General features: G+C 43.9%; 1 protein-coding gene across 4 annotated transcripts in view; it reads left to right on the top strand.

The window, feature by feature from the left end:
* LOC123998604 (cytospin-B-like) overlaps nt 1-20,737 on the top strand; it is a 187,965-nt gene extending 167,228 nt beyond the window's left edge. For all 4 annotated transcript variants that reach the window (XM_046303616.1, XM_046303618.1, XM_046303617.1 and 1 more), the window contains 2 exons: nt 790-849; nt 19,105-20,737. In XM_046303616.1, the coding sequence (XP_046159572.1) occupies nt 790-849; nt 19,105-19,194 (150 nt within the window). In that variant the 3' untranslated portion in view covers nt 19,195-20,737. The remainder of the gene's footprint in view (nt 1-789; nt 850-19,104) is intronic.
* The last annotated feature ends 1,436 nt before the right edge of the window (nt 20,738-22,173 follow it).

The raw sequence follows: 22,173 nt of genomic DNA, 5'->3' as shown, positions 1-22,173 counted from the left end.
GTCCATTGTCCATTAGTTGGTGTGGTGTGATCACTGTTTTAATGTCCTGGACCATAGGCAATATAATAACAACAAAATCCAAATCTCAACAAAAATAGTATTAATGTTCCTTGTATCCAATTGGGGAGTGGGGAGGCTGGATCCTCGTCATTGTCTTATTCTGAGGGCAGAATCATAGCAATAGGCTAGGCTGAGTGATCATGCATGGATAACATACCTGAATATTGAGCCAGTCATGATAGGGTTCCATCTATCGACTTGTCCCCTTGTGTGTTGGGTTTGATGTGATTATTAAAGAAGTCTTGACAGTGGAAAACATGTGTGTTGTGTTCTGGAAGGTCAAGATGAGTTTTGCCGGGTGGATGAAGCCTCATCTAGCTTGCACAGATTTAGCTTGCGTAGCCTCGAACTCACCTCATTGTAGGTCGCCCTCTGTTTTAGCAGTTCGGCAGGTCAGTGACTCTTTGACTGTCCTCTCCCTCCACTCAGGCATACGTTTTGTCCTGGTCCCAGAGGGAATATGGCCTGTGTGTTTAAAAGGGTTTATTTGTGGAGATGTGTGCTGTTTGATGCTGTTTGCAGCGATCTGTGTGGTAATACGTGTGGAAGAAGAGGGGGAAGTGGAGGAAGAGAAAACGGGAGGAGAGGAGGGCCCTGCAGTGTGTTATGAGTAAGGAAGAGGAGGAATAGGAGGAAGAGGGACACTCTGTAGTGTGTAATGAATGAGGAAGAGGAGGAATAGGAGGAGGAAGACCTTGTAATGATCAACACTGTATGTTTTCCCTACAGGGCCGGAATCTGTCCCTGGCGTTTCAGGCTGCAGAGAGCATTGGCATCAAACCCTCCCTGGTGAGTTGAACTGAGCAACCAGAGACCAGACAATGCACCAAAGAAGCATGGACGCTTTTTGATCTGGTTTATTCCTAAACAAATGACCTTAATTTGATTAACTACAGAATGAATAGCATGCTTTGAGTTGGTCATCTCCAGAAGCAACATTTGATTAGATGATTGAATTTTATCAAGTGATAGAGTGATCAGCGTTCAATACTGTAGTGCCCTCCAAGCTCGTCAGCAAGCTAGGGACCCAGGGACTGAACTCCTCCCTCTGCAACTGGATCCTGGACTTCCTGATGGGCAGACCCCAGGTGGTGAGGGTAAGCAACAACATCTTCACCAATCTCACCCTCAACACGGGGGTGTGTGTTTAGCCCCCTCGTGTACTCCCTGTTCTCCCACAACTGTGTGGCCACGCACGACTCCAACACCATCATGAAATTTTCTGACGACGGTGGTAGGCCTGATCACTAACAGCGATGAGACTTGGCAGTGTGGTGCCTGGACAACAATCTCTCCCTCAATGTTAGCAAGACCAAGAAGGAAACAGTGGGGGGAGCATGACCCTCTCCACATCAATAGGGCTGAAGTGGAGAGGGTCAAGAGCTTCAAGATCCTCGGTGTCCAGGTAACATGGTTATAACGGCGCCTCTTCTCCCTCAGGAGACTGAAGAGATTTGTCATGGGCCCTCAGATCCTCAAGAAGTTTTACAGCTGCACTATCGTGAGCATCTTGACTAGCTGAATCACTGCCTGGAATAGCAACTTAACCACCCTTGACCGCAAGGCTCTACTGAGGGTGGTACGGACGGCCCATGTACATCATTGAGCCAAAGCTACCAGCCATCCAGGACATTTATACCAGGCGTGTCTGTGGAAGGCCCAGAAAATTGCCAAAGACTTCAACCATCCCAGCCATGGACTGTTCTCAGGCTCCAAGACAGCTTCTATCCCTGAGCAATAAGACTGTTGAACAGCTAACCAATGGCTGTCCACCCTCACCCACAGGCTATCGGCATTAACAGTACCTGCTCTGGCATTGCGCATGGTGATCTTAGGGTTAAGTGAGGCTGCTCAGCCATGGAAACCCATTTCATGAAACTCTCGATATTGTGCTGACGTTGCTTCCAGAGGCAGTTTGGAACTCAGTAATGAGTTTTGCAATCGAGGACAGGCAATTTTTACGCGCCACACGCTTCAGCACTCTGTGAGCTTGTGAGGCCTACCACTTTGCAGCTGAGCCGTTGTTGCTCCTAGACGTTTCCACTTCAAAATAACAGCACTTACAGTTGACAGGGCCAGCTCTAGCAGGGCATACATTTGACGAACTGAGTTGTTGGAAAGGTGGCATCGTATGACGGTGGTACTTTGAAAGTCACTGAGCTCTTCAGTAAGGCCATTCTACTTCCAATGTTTGTCTATTGAGATTGCATGGCTGTGTGCTCGATTTTATATACCTGTCAGCAATGGGAGTGGCTGAAATCCACTCATTTGAAGGGGTTTCCACATACTTTTGTATATATAGTGTATGTAGCCTACACGCGACCTCTCAATGCAGTTTACTGAAGGTAATCTCCATCTTACATTCATGAAATCTCCAATCTATCTTTGTGCCAATGGCAGACGCTCAACATATGAAGTGCAGCTAGGACTACTCACTGTTAACAAAATGTATGGTACAATGTGTCCACAAACACGCTCGAGGAAATAGACATTTTGTTCCATGATGTTACAATAACAAAAGCGAGTGCATGGGCTTCACTAGATTTGCAGATATTTGTTGTACCGGGGCACTATTTCTGCTACTGGTGCTGAGTCACTGCTACTAGGCCTATTTGCTTATCTGGTTGTTAAGTGGAGAATCGGATATGTTCCCTGTGACAAAATAACCACAATAAGTGGGTTATCATAAAGTATAAACAGCCACAACCTTCCAAAATTCCCCTGATAGCCAGGTGTAAGGGGAGAGAAAAGTACCAACAAGCTCAGTCAAAAATAAGCTAAATCAAATGTAATTTTCACTAGACTGTAGTCCAATAATCACATAATATTTTAGGCCTACATTTAAACTAATTTACATCAACGAAATAGCGTGGTGACTTTGACAGAACTTTGAGTTGATTAAATTGTGACAAATACAGTCATGGCCAAAAGTTTTGAGAATGAAACAAATATAAATTTTCACAAGGTCCGCTGCCTCAGTTTGTATGATGGCAATCTGCATATACTCCAGAATGTTATGAAGAGTGATCAGATGAATTGCAATTAATTGCAAAGTCCCTCTTTGCCATGTAAATTAACTGAATACCAAAAACATGTTTCCACTGCATTTCAGCCCTGCCACAAAAGGACCAGCTGACATCATGTCAGTGATTCTCTAGTTAACACAATGCTGTGAGTGTTGACGAGGACAAGGCTGGAGATCACTCTGTCATGCTGATTGAGTTCTAATAACAGACTGGAAGCTTCAAAAGTAGGGTGGTGTTTGGAATCATTGTTCTTCCTCTGTCAATCATGGGTACCTGCAAGTAAACACGTGCCATCATAATTCCTTTGCACAAAAAGGGCTTCACAGGCAAGGATATTGCTGCCAGTAAGATTGCACCTAAATCAACCATTTACAGGATCATCAAGAACTTCAAGTAGAGCGGTTCAATTGTTGTGAAGAAGGCTTCAGGGCACCCAAGAAAGTCCAGCAAGAGCCAGGACCGTCTCCTAAAGTTGATTCAGCTGCGGAATCAGGGCACCACCAGTACAGAGCTTGCTCAGGAATGGCAACAGGCAGGTGTGTGCATCTGTACGCACAGTGAGGCGAAGACTTTTGGAGGATGGCCTGGTGTCAAGAAGGGCAGCAAAGAAGCCACTTCTCTCCATGAAAAACATCAGAGACAGACTGATATTCTGCAAAAGGTACAGAGATTGGACTGCTGAGGACTAGGGTAAAGTAATTTTCTCTGATGAATCCCCTTTCCAATTGTTTGGGGCATCCGGAAAAAAAGCTTGTCCGGAGAAGACAAGGTGAGCTCTACCATCAGTCCTGTGTCATGCCAACAGTAAAGCATCCTGAGACCATTCATGTGTGGGGTTGCTTCTCAGCCAAGGGAGTGGGCTCACTCACAATTTTGCCTAAGAACACATCCATGAATAAAGAATGGTACCAACACATCCTCCGAGAGCAACTTCTCCCAACCATCAATTCACAGGTGTGCCTTGTTAAAAGTTCATTATTAACAGGTGTGCCTTGTAAAAAGTTAAAGTTAAGGTATGGGTGGTATACAGAAGATAGCCATATTAGGTAAAACACCAAGTCCTTATTATGGTAAGAACAGCTCAAATAAGCAAAGAGAAATGACAGTCCATCATTACTTTAAGACATGAAGGTCAGTCAATCCGGAAAATGTCAAGAACTTTAAAAGTTTCTTCAAGTGCAGTCGCAAAAACCATGAAGTGGTATGATGAAACTGGCTCTCATGAGGATCGCCACAGGAAAGTAAGACCCAGAGTTACCTCTGCTGCATATAAGTTCATTAGAGTTACGAGCCTCAGAAATTGCAGGCCCAGTAAATGCTTCACAGAGTTCAAGTAACACACATCTCAACATCAACTGTTCAGAGAAAACACTATTAAAGGACACCAATAAGAAGAAGGGACATGCTTGGGCCAAGAAACACGAGCAATGGACATTAGACCAGTGCAAATCTGTCCTTTGGTCTGATGAATCAAAATTTTGATTTTTGGTTCCAGCTGCCGTATCTTTGTGAGATGCAGAGTAAGTGAGCGGATAATCTGCATGTGTGGTTCCCACCGTGAAGCTTGGAGGAGGTGTGGTGGTGCTTTGCTGGTGACAATGTCAGTGATTTATTTAGAATTCAAAACACACTTAACCAGCATGGCTACCACAGCATTCTGCAGCGATACCCCATCCCATCTGGTTTGCGCTCAGTGGAACTATCATTTGTTTTTCAACAGGACAATGACCCAACACACCTCCAGGTTGTGTAAGGGCTATTTGACCAAGAAGGAGAGTGATGGAGTGTTGCATCAGATGACCTGGCCTCCTCAATCCCCTGACCTCAACCCAATTGTCATGGTTTGGGATGAGTTGGACCACAGAGTGAAGGAAAAGCAGCCAACAAATGCCCAGCATATGTGGGAACTCCTTCTAGACTTTTGTAAAAGCATGCCATGTGAAGCTGGTTGAGAGAATGCCACGAGTATGCAAAGCTGTCATCAAGGCAAAGGGTGGCTACTTTGATGAATCTCAACTATAAAATATATGTTGATTTGTTTAACACTTTTTGGTTGTGTGTTATTTCATAGTTTTGATGTGTTCACTATTATTCTAGAATGTAGAAAATTCTTGAAAAAAAGGAAAACCTTGAATGAGTATGTGAGTCCAAACTTTTGGCTGGTACTGTACAGTATCAACCTCAACTAGCACTGTATCCCTGCATATATGGTACTGGTACTGTCCTTGTAAATATTCTTGTGTGTTTTATTAATTGTGTGTTTTTATCCGTATTTATCTGACCTAGTATGGTTTCCGTGCTCTTTTAGGATCCTATTCAGGATTTTCTATTTCTTATCTTTGATATTCAACACTGCATTGTTGAGGAAGAGCTTGTAAGTAAGTACTGTTTACACATGTTGTATCCTGTGCAAGCAACAAATTAACATTGATTTGATTTGACATTTCTGATAGAGTTGGTTGAAGTGCCTCAAGCATCTGTTCCCACACTGTGTCTATAAAATCTGCAATGTTTTGTTTTACTATTACTATTTTTCGTCCATATTACATTAAAAATGTTATATAAATGTGGTGTCGTGCCAAAGGTGTCATGCCACTGGTGCCATTCATGCTTCATTGACATCTGCATACATGGGTTGCAGGGATCCTCTCTCATGAACAAACAAAATTGGAGCATAAACAAACAATATTTCATGAACAAACAAACTGGAGCATATTATTGGCCTGTTTGTGTGACATTTGTGCACAAATGGGCGTCAGGATCCTTGCTCGTCTTAGGATCTCCACCTCCCCTCACACACACACCCAACCTTACCACGGCAGGTCCAACTTGTTCCAGAGACCCGTATTCAGAGCCCCTCAAACCCATCATTGACTGCAGCAGTCCTCTCTCTCTCCCTCTGGAGCAGACTGTTATCATGACACACACAAACCATCCCTGCAGAACTACTCAAGGCATTTACCACTGTCAACACAGGCCTACGCACGCAGACACAGAGTAACACACACACAAACCAGTGATGTAGAAAACCTGAACAGACGTGCTGCGCCTTTTATAAATTTGTCTTTGACCAATCAACAGAAGACTGTCCGTAGATTGACTACTTTAAATTTATTCAGATGTCAGATGTATATGTTTTATGACGTGAAACCGTATTGACTTGTTTTTTAACTTGGCATTGTCATCTGCCTTTGGATTTGCCTCAGTGCAACACTGTTTAAGAAGTCAATATAGTGACTGTGTCCGAATACCCACACTAGCGTACTACATACGTAGGCTACTCATCGTTACATACTATTTAGCACATACCGTTTAGTTAAAAAGTATGCAGTATGCCACGGCCGAAATGCAGTAGCTCAGTAGAATCTCCTGACTGGCTGTTTAGATAGGGCGGGGCCAAGTGCTGGTAGAGTTTTCCAAATTCAACAGACATGCATCACATTAACTATCCTGATAATTCTGTAGCTCATTTCCAATTCGATTCATTTCTCTAAACTCTGTATAGAATAGGAATGGAGTTATAGGTGTAAGGCTGGTTATAGGCAGAATATCACATTCAACCTAAATCACAGCCCATAAAGCCCATCTATCTTATTTAAAAAGGACTGAAGACAGAAACATATCATTTGGTTCCATTTCAACATATTTATTAGTGAAACCAAAGTGTTGAAACATGTATAAATTCAAATAAATAGCCTAGTGCACACACCAACACTTTTTAAATGTTCAAATAAATAGCCTAGTGCACACACCAACACTTTTTAAATGTTCAAATAAATAGCCTAGTGCACACACCAACACTTTTTAAATGTTCAAATCAAAAGGCTAATGCACAAAACAACATGGACAGGCAGATGCATCGCAAATTCAGAACCGTTGGGCAGCAACATAGTAAACTAAAGCACTGATCATTGGGAACCAGATCAGAGTGACTGCTAAGGCATTATCCATAAATTAAATAATTAAATAGATAACCTAGCCTACCTAGCTTACAATCCATATGTTTAAATTAAAATGCCTGATTAACTTGACATCAATAACTCAGCCACATCCTGAGTCCTCGGTGCAGACACATTCAGAAATCAAAAGACACATTCAGAAATTAAATATGGTTTAGTACTGGCAAAGGACAAGGAACAAGAAACACTTTTCAATGAGAAAACAGAAATCCACTTTTAAAAAATAAGTCTGTCTTCAGTTGTAGCTTAAGATGCAATAGCCTACTCGTGATAATTTTAAGGAGAACAAAAATGACATAGTTTCGCTATTTGGCATCTTCCCTAATTAATGGTTTGACTACTTGAACAGAACTAAGGCCTATCACTCGCAGCCCACTTCTTCCAATGCATTGTGGGAAAGTGTGCATCAAATTCTGCTAGATGAAGATCGGAATGAGTATAACATCCTGGCATTTAAACCATGCTCCATTTTCCTAAATTCACATTGGCCTAATATAACACATTCCTTTTTTGCATACTGAGAAGGCGTAATGCGTGATTACACTGTTTCCCGCTATTTGTCGATTTCAGTAGCACATCCCCATATCTAAGTGATTACTGTGACATCTAGGCATTTAAAGTAGACTCGATTTTCAAAATGTTGCATACTATTCAACATGTATTTTTCCCCATATTCAAATGACTTACTATTTAGGACACAAGTATGGGAATTCAGACACGGCCACTGTGTGGAGAAGGGTTCCCCAACTGGCGGTCCATAGGCCCCCCAAGTTTTCTGAGCAAATTATAATATTTTTTGTTGTTGTTGTTGGACATAAAAGACTGTAAAACCACCAGGAAATCAGCTCCAAGTGATTTTAATTTTGGAAATCTGTTCCCAAGTATTCCCACTCATAATAGAGACATGTCATTTTATACAAATTATTACATGTTAGTCAAGTATTATATCTGTTTGGGCTTGTAGTCTGCCAATTATTTTAAATTATGTTCCGCCCCAAGACCATCTGCTCAAGAGGGTTCAGCCCGCGGCTGAATTTAGTTGATGATCCCTGGTGTAGAGCAAACAGCTGCATTTAGCAGTGTGTGTCTGTGTGTGAGTCTGTGTTTCTGTGCGAGTGTGCATGCTTGAGTGTGTGCATGTGCATACGTGTCAGGAAAATCATAGATCACAGTTTTGATTTGATCTGACTCCAAACCAACAGCCATTTTGAAATACTGAATATACAACGAGTGTGTATGGATGGGTATGTATCACCATGAGTAATAGTTATTTTAAAGGTGCAAATAGCAGTTGTTGCATACATTTTTGGACTTATAAATGAATGATATGTTCCCATTGATTCTTGAAGAATATAACTTATAAATGCCTCATCAACTGTTACGCCTCATCAGAATACAAAATATAGGGTTGTTTTACTCCAGTGTTAAATTAAATGTAAACAAACACTATATAGCCTTAAAAGATGGTTAAAACTATAATTTTGATATCATGGTCAGTCCTTACATCTATAGATCTCTCTATGAATTTGAGAGTGTTTACATTTTTTTCAGCCCCATCCCTCAGCTTTTTACAGATACAGGCAGGGAGTACGCTTTGTTATTATTTCTACTGCTGATTGCTGCTTTAAAATAAATATTTTTACTGTTATTTCCCATAAACCTAGCTCATTCTGTGCCTGTGCCAGCTCCCCTGTCATGTTCGTTGTCATGCCAATAATGGATAGGCTAAGGTGTGACAAGGAATGAGAGATTATTTTAAACCTGCCCAGTTTTGTATAGTGAATGTGTGGGTGTTTAGAGGACAGTGGAGGGTATATCTGTGTGGACGTAGCAGGATTACACTCTTATTTTAAAAAAGGAGCTATCTAGAACCTAAAAAGGTACTTTGGCTGTCCCCATAGGAGAACCCTTTGAAGAACCCTTTGGGTTCCATGTTGAACACTTTCCCCAGAGGGTTCGACATGGATCCCAAAAGGGTTCTACCTAGAACCAAAAGGGGTTCTACTTGGAACTGAAAAAAGGTTATCCTGTGGGGAAAACCGAAGAACCCTTTTAGAACCCTTTTGTAGGCATTGGTACACTATGTGTGCTTTATGACAGTGTATGTTAGCTCTCTGGACATTAACGTAACTTGATTGACAATGGTATTTTCCATGTCCTACATTCTTTAGGGGCGTTTTGCCCTCAATGCATGCGAAGAGCAAGGCACACTATGGTAGCTGGGTGCTTGGGATAGTCAGGATCATAGACCTGGGTTCAAATGCTATTTGAAATCACTGCAAATACTTTAGATGGGCTTGATTGAGCATGTCTGACACTATGGACCTAATAGAATAGTTTAAAATGTGCAAACCCTGCCCAGCTGTGTTATGCTGATGAATGAGGACCCAAAAGCGACTTAACGAAAATATAGTCTTTATTCCAGTATATGACAAAGGTAATAATCCTGGAAAAATCAAGAAGAAAACAAAACAGGAAAAAACTTAAATCCACTCGTAGTAACGAGGACAGACTGGAGACTCGACCATTGACTGCAGGTTGCTTCGGGAAGGCACCGACCGTAGCAGACTAAGACACCTGCTCACACGCAGCATCTGAAGGAGACAAAACACGACAGGGCGAGACAAGGACACAGCACAGCGAACATCATACAAGGATCCGACAAGGACAGAAGCGGAAAACAAGGGGAGAAATAGGGCTCTAATCAGAGGGCAAAATAGGGGACAGGTGTGAAAAGAGTAAATGAGTGAGTTAGGAGAATGAGGAACAGCTGGGAGCAGGAACGGAACGATAGAGAGAAGAGAGAGAGGGAGGGGGAGAGAGGGATAGAAAAAGGGAACGAACCTAATAAGACCAGCAGGGGGAAACGAACAGAAGGGAAAGCACAAGGACAAGACAATATATGACAAAACATGACAGTACCCCCCCACTCACCGAGCGCCTCCTGGCGCACTCGAGGAGGAATCCTGGCGGCAACGGAGGAAATCATCAATCAGCGAACGGTCCAGCACGTCCCGAGATGGAACCCAACTCCTCTCCTCAGGACCGTAACCCTCCCAATCCACTAAGTACTGGTGACCACGTCCCCGAGAACGCATGTCCATGATCCTACGTACCTTGTAAATAGGTGCGCCCTCGACAAGGACGGGGGGGGGGAGACAAACGGGGCGCGAAGAAAGGGCTTGACACAGGAGACATGGAAGACAGGATGGACGCGACGAAGATGTCGCGGAAGAAGCAGTCGCACAGCGACAGGATTGACGACCTGGGAGACACGGAACGGACCAATGAACCGCGGAGTCAACTTACGAGAAGCTGTCGTAAGGGGAAGGTTACGAGTGGAAAGCCACACTCTCTGGCCGCGACAATACCTAGGACTCTTAATCCTACGTTTATTGGCGGCTCTCACAGTCTGCGCCCTGTAACGGCAAAGTGCAGACCTCACCCTCCTCCAGGTGCGCTCACAACGTTGGACAAACGCCTGAGCGGAGGGAACGCTGGACTCGGCGAGCTGGGACGAGAACAGAGGAGGCTGGTAACCCAGACTACTCTGAAACGGAGATAGCCCGGTAGCAGACGAAGGAAGCGAGTTGTGAGCGTATTCTGCCCAGGGGAGCTGTTCTGCCCAAGACGCAGGGTTTCTAAAAGAAAGGCTGCGTAATATGCGACCAATCGTCTGATTGGCCCTCTTTGCTTGACCGTTAGACTGGGGATGAAAACCGGAAGAGAGACTGACAGAAGCACCAATCAAACGACAGAACTCCCTCCAAAACTGTGACGTGAATTGCGGACCTCTGTCTGAAACGGCGTCTAACGGGAGGCCATGAATTCTGAACACATTCTCAATGATGATTTGTGCCGTCTCCTTAGCGGAAGGAAGCTTAGCGAGGGAATGAAATGTGCCGCCTTAGAGAACCTATCGACAACCGTAAGAATCACAGTCTTCCCCGCAGACGAAGGCAGACCGGTAATGAAGTCTAAGGCGATGTGAGACCATGGTCGAGAAGGAATGGGAAGCGGTCTGAGACGACCGGCAGGAGGAGAGTTACCTGACTTAGTCTGCGCGCAGTCCGAACAAGCAGCCACGAAACGGCGCGTGTCACGCTCCTGAGTAGGCCACCAAAACCGCTGGCGAATAGAAGCAAGTGTACCTCGAACGCCGGGATGGCCAGCTAACTTGGCAGAGTGAGCCCACTGAAGAACAGCCAGACGAGTAGAAACAGGAACGAAAAGAAGGTTACTAGGACAAGCGTGCGGCGACGCAGTGTGAGTGAGTGCTTGCTTAACCTGTCTCTCAATTCCCCAGACAGTCAACCCGAAAACACGCCCATAAGGAAGAATCCCCTCGGGATCGGTAGAAGCCACAGAAGAACTAAAGAGACGGGATAAGGCATCAGGCTTGGTGTTCTTATTACCCGGGCGATAAGAAATCACAAACTCGAAACGAGCGAAAAACAACGCCCAACGAGCTTGACGTGCATTAAGTCGTTTAGCAGAACGGATGTACTCAAGGTTCTTATGGTCAGTCCAAACGACAAAAGGAACGGTCGCCACCTCCAACCACTGTCGCCATTCGCCTAGGGCTAAGCGGATGGCGAGCAGTTCGCGGTTACCCACATCATAGTTGCGTTCCGATGGCGACAGGCGATGGGAAAAATAAGCGCAAGGATGGACCTTATCGTCAGACTGGAAGCGCTGGGATAGAATGGCTCCCACGCCCACCTCTGAAGCGTCAACCTCGACAATGAATTGTTTAGTGACGTCAGGAGTAACGAGGATAGGAGCGGACGTAAAACGCTTCTTGAGGAGATCAAAAGCTCCCTGGGCGGAACCGGACCACTTAAAGCATGTCTTGACAGAAGTAAGAGCTGTGAGAGGGGCAGCAACTTGACCAAAATTACGAATGAAACGGCGATAGAAATTAGCGAAACCTAGAAAGCGCTGCAACTCGACACGTGACCTTGGAACGGGCCAATCACTGACAGCCTGGACCTTAGCGGGATCCATCTGAATGCCTTCAGCGGAAATAACAGAACCGAGAAATGTGACAGAGGAGACATGAAAGGCGCACTTCTCAGCCTTCACGTAGAGACAATTCTCTAAAAGGCGTTGGAGTACACGTCGAACGTGCTGAACATGAATCTCGAGTGACGGTGAAAAAATCAGGATATCGTCAAGGTAGACAAAAACAAAGATGTTCAGCATGTCTCTCAGTACATCATTAACTAATGCCTGAAAAACAGCTGGAGCATTAGCGAGACCAAACGGCAGAACCCGGTACTCAAAATGCCCTAACGGAGTGTTAAACGCTGTTTTCCACTCGTCCCCCTCCCTGATGCGCACGAGATGGTAAGCGTTACGAAGGTCCAACTTAGTAAAGAACCTGGCTCCCTGCAGAATCTCGAAGGCTGACGACATAAGGGGAAGCGGATAACGATTCTTAACCGTTATGTCATTCAGCCCTCGATAATCCACGCAGGGGCGCAGAGTACCGTCCTTCTTCTTAACAAAAAAAAACCCCGCTCCGGCAGGAGAGGAAGAAGGCACTACGGTGCCGGCGTCAAGAGAAACAGACAAATAATCCTCGAGAGCCTTACGTTCGGGAGCCGACAGAGAGTATAGTCTACCCCGAGGGGGAGTGGTCCCCGGAAGGAGATCAATACTACAATCATACGACCGGTGAGGAGGAAGGGAGTTGGCTCTGGACCGACTGAAGACCGTGCGCAGATCATGATATTCCTCCGGCACTCCTGTCAAATCACCAGGTTCCTCCTGAGAAGAGGGGACAGAAGAAACAGGAGGGATAGCAGACATTAAACACTTCACATGACAAGAAACGTTCCAGGATAGGATAGAATTACTAGACCAATTAATAGAAGGATTATGACATACTAGCCAGGGATGACCCAAAACAACAGGTGTAAAAGGTGAACGAAAAATCAAAAAGGAAATGGTCTCACTGTGGTTACCAGATACTGTGAGGGTTAAAGGTAGTGTCTCATATCTGATACTGGGGAGAAGACTACCATCTAAGGCGAACATGGGCGTGGGCTTCCCTAACTGTCTGAGAGGAATGTCATGTTTCCGAGCCCATGCTTCGTCCATAAAACAACCCTCAGCCCCAGAGTCTATCAAGGCACTGCATGAAGCAGCCGAACCGGTCCAGCGTAGATGGACCGACATGGTAGTACAGGATCTTGATGGAGAGACCTGAGTAGTAGCGCTCACCAGTGGCCCTCCGCTTACTGATGAGCTCTGGCTTTTACTGGACATGAATTGACAAAATGTCCAGCAGAACCGCAATAGAGACAAAGGCGGTTGGTGATCCTCCGTTCCCTCTCCTTAGTCGAGATGCGAATACCTCCCAGCTGCATGGGCTCAGTCTCTGAGCCGGAGGGAGGAGATGGTTGCGATGCGGAGAGGGGGAACACCGTTAACGCGAGCTCTCTTCCACGAGCTCGGTGACGAAGATCTACCCGTCGTTCTATGCGGATGGCGAGTGCAATCAAAGAGTCCACACTGGAAGGAACCTCCCGGGAGAGAATCTCATCCTTAACCTCAGCGTGGAGTCCCTCCAGAAAACGAGCGAGCAGCGCCGGCTCGTTCCAGTCACTAGAGGCAGCAAGAGTGCGAAACTCTATAGAGTAATCCGTTATGGATCGATCACCTTGACATAGGGAAGCCAAGGCCCTAGAAGCCTCCCTACCAAAAACTGAACGATCAAAAACCCGTATCATCTCCTCTTTAAAGTTCAGATAATTGTTAGAACACTCAGCCCTTGCCTCCCAGATAGCTGTGCCCCACTCTCGAGCCCGACCAGTAAGGAGTGAAATGACGTAAGCAATCCGAGCTCTCTCTCTTGAGTATGTGTTGGGTTGGAGAGAGAACACAATATCACACTGGGTGAGAAAGGAACGGCACTCAGTGGGCTGCCCAGAATAACATGGTGGGTTATTAACCCTAGGTTCCGGAGACTCGGAAGACCAGGAAGTAGCTGGTGGCACGAGACGAAGACTCTGAAACTGTCCTGAGAGGTCGGAAACCTGAGCGGCCAGGGTCTCAACGGCATGACGAGCAGCAGACAATTCCTGCTCGTGTCTGCCGAGCATAGCTCCCTGGATCTCGACGGCAGTGTTACGAGAATCCGTAGTCGCTGGGTCCATTCTAGGTCGGATCCTTCTGTTATGCTGATGAATGAGGACCCAAAAGCGACTTAACGAAAATAGAGTCTTTATTCCAGTATATGACAAAGGAAATAATCCTGGAAAAATCAAGAAGAAAACAAAACAGGAAAAAACTTAAATCCACTCGTAGTAAAAAAAAAAGAGTAAATGAGTGAGTTAGGAGAATGAGGAACAGCTGGGAGCAGGAACGGAACGATAGAGAGGAGAGAGAGGGAGGGGGAGAGAGAGGGATAGAAAAAGGGAACGAACCTAATAAGACCAGCAGGGGGAAATGAACAGAAGGGAAAGCACAAGGACAAGACAATATATGACAAAACATGACAAGCTGACCCTCTAGACAGGCTAAGGCAAACACTCAAAGTATTTGAAAGATTTCAGATAGTATTTGAACCCAAGTTTGTTACAGTCAGGATCCCAGTTGGGTCCTTGCATCTTTCTTAAACCCATGCAAATGTTAAAATTACTCCCTGAGAGAGAACTTTCCAAATACACAAATCTCAAGGATAGTTCAAATCCAAAGCACTCACACACCCAAGGGACCTAAATAAGGAATTAAGTCAGGCTTAAGTGCTTAATGTGAAACTATGGTTCACTTCACTCTGCTATTAGTGTAGGGGAAGTCATAGTTGAGGTTACAATGGAACGTCAGGATTGCCAGGACATTACAAAGTCCAACCCCACTGGACGTCTGAGTCAAGACATTTGCCAACCAACCCAGTCTTAGAATAATCATCCCTCAAGCTTCATGAGATGGAGTGAGACAAACACATCAAATCACATTTATTTATATAGCCCTTCTTACATCAGCTGATATCTCAAAGTGCTGTACAGAAACCCAGCCTAAAACCCCAAACAGCAAGCAATGCAGGTGTAGAAGCATGGTGGCTAGGAAAAACTTCCTAGAAAGGCGAAAACCTAGGAAGAAACGTAGAGATGATCCAGACTATGAGGGGTTGCCAGTCCTCTTCTGGCTGTGCCGGGTGGAGATTATAACAGAACATGGCCAAGTTGTTCAAATGTTCATAAATGACCAGCATGGTCAAATAACAATAATCACAGTAGTTGTTGAGGGTGCAACAAGTCAGCACCTCAGGAGTAAATGACAGTTGGCTTTTCATAGCCAATCATTAAGAGTATCTCTACTACTCCTGCTGTCTCTAGAGAGTTGAAAACAGCAGGTCTGGGACAGGTAGCATGTCCGGTGAACAGGTCAGGGTTCCATAGCTGCAGGCAGAACAGTTGAACCTGGAGCAGCAGCACGGCCAGGTGGACTGGGGACAGCAAGGAGTCATCATGCCAGGTAGTCCTGAGGCATGGTCCTAGGGCTCAGATCCTCCTCCGAGAGAGTAATAGAGAATTAGAGAGAGCATACTTAAATTCACACAGAACACCGGATAAGACAGGAAAAGTACTCCAGATATAACAGACTGACCCTAACCCCCCGACACATAAACTACTGCAGCATAAATACTGGAGGCTGAGACAGGATGGGTCAGGAGACACTGTGGCCCCATCTGATGATACCCCCGGACTGGGCCAAACAGGAAGGATATAACCCCACCCACTTTGCCAAAGCACAGCCCCCACACCACTAGAGGGATATCTTCAACCACCAACTTACCATCCTGAGACAAGGCCGAGTATAGCCCACAAGGATCTCCGCCACAACACAACCCAAGGGGGGACGCCAACCCAGACAGGAAGACCATGTCAGTGACTCAACCCACTCAAGTGAAGCACCCCTCCTAGGTACGGCATGGAAGAGCACCGGTAAGCCAGTGACTCAACCCCTGTAATAGGGTTAGAGGCAGAGAATCCCAGTGGAGAGAGGGGAACCGGCCAGACAGAGACAGCAAGGGCGGTTCGTTTCTCCAGAGCCTTTCCATTCACCTTCACACTCCTGGGCCAGAATACATTCAATCATATGACCTACTGAAGAGATGAGTCTTCAGTAAAGACTTAAAGGTTGAGACCGAATCTGCGTCTCTCACATGGGTAGGCAGACCATTCCATAAAAATGGAGCTCTATAGGAGAAAGCCCTGCCTCCAGCTGTTTGCTTAGAAATTCTAGGGACAATTAGGAGGCCTGCATCTTGTGACCGTAGCGTACGTGTAGGTATGTACGGCAGGACCAAATCGGAAAGATAGGTAGGAGCAAGCCCATCTAATGCTTTGTAGGTTAGCAGTAAAACCTTGAAATCAGCCCTTGCCTTAACAGGAAGCCAGTGTAGGGAAGCTAGCACTGGAGTAATATGATCACATATTTTGTTCTAGTCAGGATTCTAGCAGCCGTATTTAGTACTAACTGAAGTTGATTTAGTGCTTTATCCGGGTAGCCGGAAAATAGAGCATTGCAGTAGTCTAACCTAGAAGTAACAAAAGCATGGATTCATTTTTCTGCATCATTTGTGGACAGAAAGTTTCTGATTTTTGCAATGTTACGTAGATGGGAAAAAGCTGTCCTTGAAACAGTCTTGATATGATCATCAAAAGAGAGATCAGGGTCCAGAGTAACGGAGAGGTCCTTCATGGTTTTATTTGAGACGACTGTACAACCATCAAGATTAATTGTCAGATTCAACAGAAGATCTCTTTGTTTCTTGGGACCTAGAACAAGCATCTCTGTTTTGTCCGAGTTTAAAAGTATAAAGTTTGCAGCCATCCACTTCCTTATGTCTGAAACACAGGCTTCTAGCGAGGGCAATTTTGGGGCTTCACCATGTTTCATTACATTTACATTACATTACAGTCATTTAGCAGACGCTCTTATCCAGAGCGACTTACAAATTGGTGCATTCACCTTATGACATCCAGTGGAACAGTCACTTTACAATAGTGAAATGATTGAAATGTACAGCTGTGTGTCATCCGCATAGCAGTGAAAGTTAACATTATGTTTTCGAATGACATCCCCCAAGAGGTAAAATATATAGTGAAAACAATAGTGGTCCTAAAACGGAACCTTGAGGAACACCAAAATTGACAGTTGATTCGTCAGAGGACAAACCATTCACAGATATAAACTGATATCTTTCCGACAGATAAGATCTAAACCAGGCCAGAACTTGTCCGTGTAGACCAATTTGGGTTTCCAATCTCTCCAAAAGAATGTGGTGATCGATGGTATCGAAAGCAGCACTAAGGTCTAGGTGCACGAGGACAGATGCAGAGCCTCGGTATGACGCCATTAAAAGGTAATTTACCACCTTCACAAGTGCAGTCTCAGTGCTATGATGGGGTCTAAAACCAGACTGAAGCATTTCGTATATATTGTTTGTCTTCAGGAAGGCAGTGAGTTGCTGCACAACAGCTTTTTCTATCATTTTTGAGGGGAATGAAAGATTCTATATCGGCCGATAGTTTTTTATATTTTCTGGGTCAAGGTTTGGCTTTTTCAAGAGAGGCTTTATTACTGCCACTTTTAGTGAGTTTGGTACACATCCGGTGGATAGAGAGCCGTTTATTATGTTCAACATAGGAGGGCCGAGCACAGGAAGCAGCTCTTTCAGTAGTTTAGTTGGAATAGGGTCCAGTATGCAGCTTGAAGGTTTAGAGGCCATGATTATTTTCATCATTGTGTCAAGAGATATAGTACTAAAACACTTGAGTTTCTCTCTTGATCCTAGAGGTTACCATGTTAGAGACAGATATATAGATTTTTTATGGGTTCCCCAGGTCTATGCCATTTCCTTGGAAATCAAACATATGGTTTCATCCCAGAAGACTGATTGTTTACATCAGACATTTGACAGTAAACAGTATGGTGGTGGTGACTCACTACTAAGCACCACCAAATCTAAGGCTGTTATGTAAAGCTGACCCAACCCTGGCTAGGGCTGCTCTGATGGCAGTGTCACAGGACAAGACAGGTATCTTGACCCTGTAAATGCTGGCCTGTCTGTGTCTCTAAGGCTCACCCTTCCCTGTCTGTTTTTCTCTCACCATTATTATCTCGAACCTGATTTGTGTCTGAGCCACGATCTGTTGCCAAAGATTAAGATCCAAATCTGTGTACCAACACAAGCACACACAGGCATGCACACACACACACAAACACATACACACACACACACACACACACACAAACACACACACACACACACACATACACACACACACCTTTAGTCATACAGTACTTTTTCTGTCCAGGCTGAGTTTGAATTGATCTGCATAATCGATAATGATGAAAATCAGTCTTGTATATAATATAATATATGTAGAATTTCTTCATGTTTATATACACAAGGTGTACAAAATATTAAGAACACCTGCTCTTTCCATGTCATAGACTGAATCCAGGTGAAAACTATGATCCCTTATTGATGTCACTTGTTAAATCCTCTTCAGTCAGTGTAGATGAAAGGGAGGAGACAGTTTAAAGAAGGATTTTTAAGCCTTGAGACAATAGAGACAAGGATTGTGTATGTGTGCCATTCAGAGGGTGAATAGGCAAGACAAAATATTTAAGTGCCTTTGAACGGGGTATGGTAATAGGTGCCAGGCAAACCGGTTTGAGTAGGTCAAGAACTGCAACGCTGCTGGGTTGCGCAACAGTTGCCTGTGTGTATCAAGAATGGTCCACTATCCAAAGGACGTCCAGCCAATTTGACACAACTTTGGGAAGCATTGGAGTCAACATGGAACAACATCCCTGTGGAATGCTTTCGACACCTTGTAGAGTCCATGCCCCGACGAATTGAGGCTGTTCTGAGGGTAAAAGAGGGTGCAACTCAATATTACAGTAGGAAGGTGTTCCAAAAGTTTTGTACACTCAGTGTATAGCATCCATGTATGATATGTTGTATAATGCTCCTACATCAAACAGTTGAGTGAACTGTTTTTTTTCTCTGTCTATATGTCTGTCTGCCCTTTCAGGACATTGATGAGTTGATGCACACGGACAGACCGGACTGGCAGAGTGTCATGCAGTATGTTTCTCAGATCTACAAGTACTTTGAGACTTGACCAGAGAACAGGGGGCAGGAGGACAGGAGGAGGAGGAAGAAAAGATGCACCGCAGCACTTTCTGTACGGTCCATGTCACCTTCTCTCAACATGGAACCCTAGAACCCTTATTCCTCAAACACACTGACTGAACCCTCTCAACTGACTCTCACATCCTCCTCGACACTAAAAGTTTGAACTTGCCTGGAATTAACGTTTTTCTAACTCATACGTACATAATGGTACAATCGACACTTTGTGTTAGAATGCTGAGATCTGTGACTGCAAATAAGAAATATAAAACCTTATTGTTAGCCCTTACATGGAAAGACATGATGCAATTATTTTTATTGTTTATGTTGAAGTCCAATGATTATTTAGAAATTATACTTTAAAGGGATAGTTCACCCAAATTACAAAATTACATATTGGTTTCCTTATCCTGTAAGCAGTCTATGGACAAGGTATGACAGCAATCCATGCATTGGTTTAGTTTCCTTGATACTGTTTCCAAATGCTAATGTTTTAGCATTTGTGGCACAAATCCCATTCCAGTCATGGCACCGATATTAGCATTGTTCGCAGATGTCCAAATTATCCGAAAGTATCTAAAATGGATTATGAGCTCAACAAAGTCACTTATAGATGATTTAAACATGATTGGCGAAAAATGCTAATACCATGACTTGAATGGGATTTGTGCCACACATGATAAAACATTATCATTTGGAAACAGCGCCAAGGAAACTATAAACCAAAGCATAGATTCATTCCATCTCCATAGACCACTTACCAAGGTTATTGTGGTAAATCAAAACTGAAATTAAAACAAAAACGAATCATTATAAATGATTGAGTAAACTGAAATAAAGTAATTAGCAACCCGTTTGAAAAACTAAAACTATACTGAAACTATTATGTTTGACTCCAAAACAAACAAAAATAAAATAAAACACATTGAATGAAACATTAAATTAAACCATCACAACAAAAATGTTATGGATTCTCAATCCTTTGGGGGGGTTTTCAAACAACTAAAATTTCTGCTGACCCACCCCTCCACAAATCTAACAACACAACCTTCAAATCTGAAAATGTATATTTTTACATCAACAAATAACCTGCAATTGATTACATTTTCATCTCGCTCATCAAATGTTTTGAACCAATAAATACATTCCCCGCGACCCCTCTAGGAGTTGCGACCCCGAATTTGAATACCACTGGCTTACAGCGTAAGGAAACTAATACATCATATTGTAATTTGGTGAACTATCCCTTTAAAGGAAGAGTTTGGTTTTACATGACAAGCCTATCAAATCAAATTTACTGCTTTCCGTTGTCCCAAAGAAACCAATGCCTTTGTTTTTGTTTACGAATCAGACCCAAGTTGCCATCTATTGGCACTACAATGAATTGACAACACTACATGTAGCTTTGAATAATATTTTACAGTCACACTATTTAATGAAAATGTGTTATTATTAATAAGGAATGTCTTTTCTGTTTAAGCATTGTGGGCCTGACTGACTGACTCAATTAAACCATTATATGGTGTCCTTTAGCAACTGTTCTTTTGGGGTTTTGCACAGCAATATGATTTTGTCTCCAGCAAGCCTCTTTTAGCTGTAGCTATCATACTGGGGATGGTGGAGGGAACATAACTGCAAAAGGTGTTGAAACTAGGACAATTACGATGATGTCATCCAAATGTACCATGAGAGACAATCCGGAATGAACCAACAACTCTGAATGTTTAGCTTCAGTCATGGTTAGTCTCTGATAAAGGAAGTACTGCATTACAGTATTTATTTATATATGTGCTCAGAAATGTGAGAATGATGCAGGAAATGTACAGTTGAAGTCTGATGTTTACATACACTACTGCTGGAGTCATTTAAACTTGTTTTCAACCACTCCACAAATTTCTTGCTATAGAAATTATAGCAATTTCTTGCTGTAACAAACTATAGTTTTGGCAAGTCAGTTACTTTGTGCATGACACAAGTTATTTTTAAATTTTATTTATTATTATTATTTTTATTTTTAAATTAAACCCCTACAACTCATCCAGAACGCCGCAGCCCGTCTAGTGTTCAACCTTCCCAAGTTCTCTCACGTCACCCCGCTCCTCCGCTCTCTCCACTGGCTTCCAATTGAAGCTCGCATCCGCTACAAGACTATGGTGCTTGCCTACGGAGCTGTGAGGGGAACGGCACCTCAGTACCTCCAGGCTCTGATCAGGCCCTACACCCAAATAAGGGCACTGCGTTCATCCACCTCTGGCCTGCTCGCCTCCCTACCACTGAGGAAGTACAGTTCCCGCTCAGCCCAGTCAAAACTGTTCGCTGCTCTGGCTCCCCAATGGTGGAACAAACTCCCTCACGACGCCAGGACAGCAGAGTCAATCACCACCTTCCGGAGACACCTGAAACCCCACCTCTTTAAGGAATACCTAGGATAGGATAAAGTAATCCTTCTCACCCCCCTTAAAAGATTTAGATGCACTATTGTAAAGTGGCTGTTCCACTGGATGTCATAAGGTGAATGCACCAATTTGTATGTCGCTCTGGATAAGAGCGTCTGCTAAATGACTTAAATGTAAAATGTAAATGTAATTTTTCCAACAATTGTTTACAAACAGATTATTTCACTTACAATTCACTGTATCACAATTCCAGTGGGTCAGAAGTTTACATACACTAAATTGACTGTGCCTTTGAACAGCTTGGAAAATTCCAGAAAACGATGTCATGGATTTTTTTCTGATTGGCTAATTTACATCATTTGAGTCAATTGGAGGTGTACCTGTGGATGTATTTCAAGGCCTACCTTCAAACTTAGTGCCTCTTTGCTTGACATCATGGGAAAATCAAATGAAATCAGCCAAGACCTCAGGAAAAAATTGTAGACCTCCACAAGTCTGGTTCATCCTTGGGAGCAATTTCCAAATGCCTGAATGTACCACGTTCATCTGTACAAACAATAGTGAGCAAGTAT

The sequence above is a fragment of the Oncorhynchus gorbuscha genome, linkage group LG16 (assembly GCF_021184085.1).
Source record: "Oncorhynchus gorbuscha isolate QuinsamMale2020 ecotype Even-year linkage group LG16, OgorEven_v1.0, whole genome shotgun sequence".
Taxonomy (NCBI): Eukaryota; Metazoa; Chordata; class Actinopteri; order Salmoniformes; family Salmonidae; genus Oncorhynchus; species Oncorhynchus gorbuscha.
Note: the sequence above shows the minus strand (reverse complement) of the source record. Positions and strands in the feature narration are given on the sequence as shown.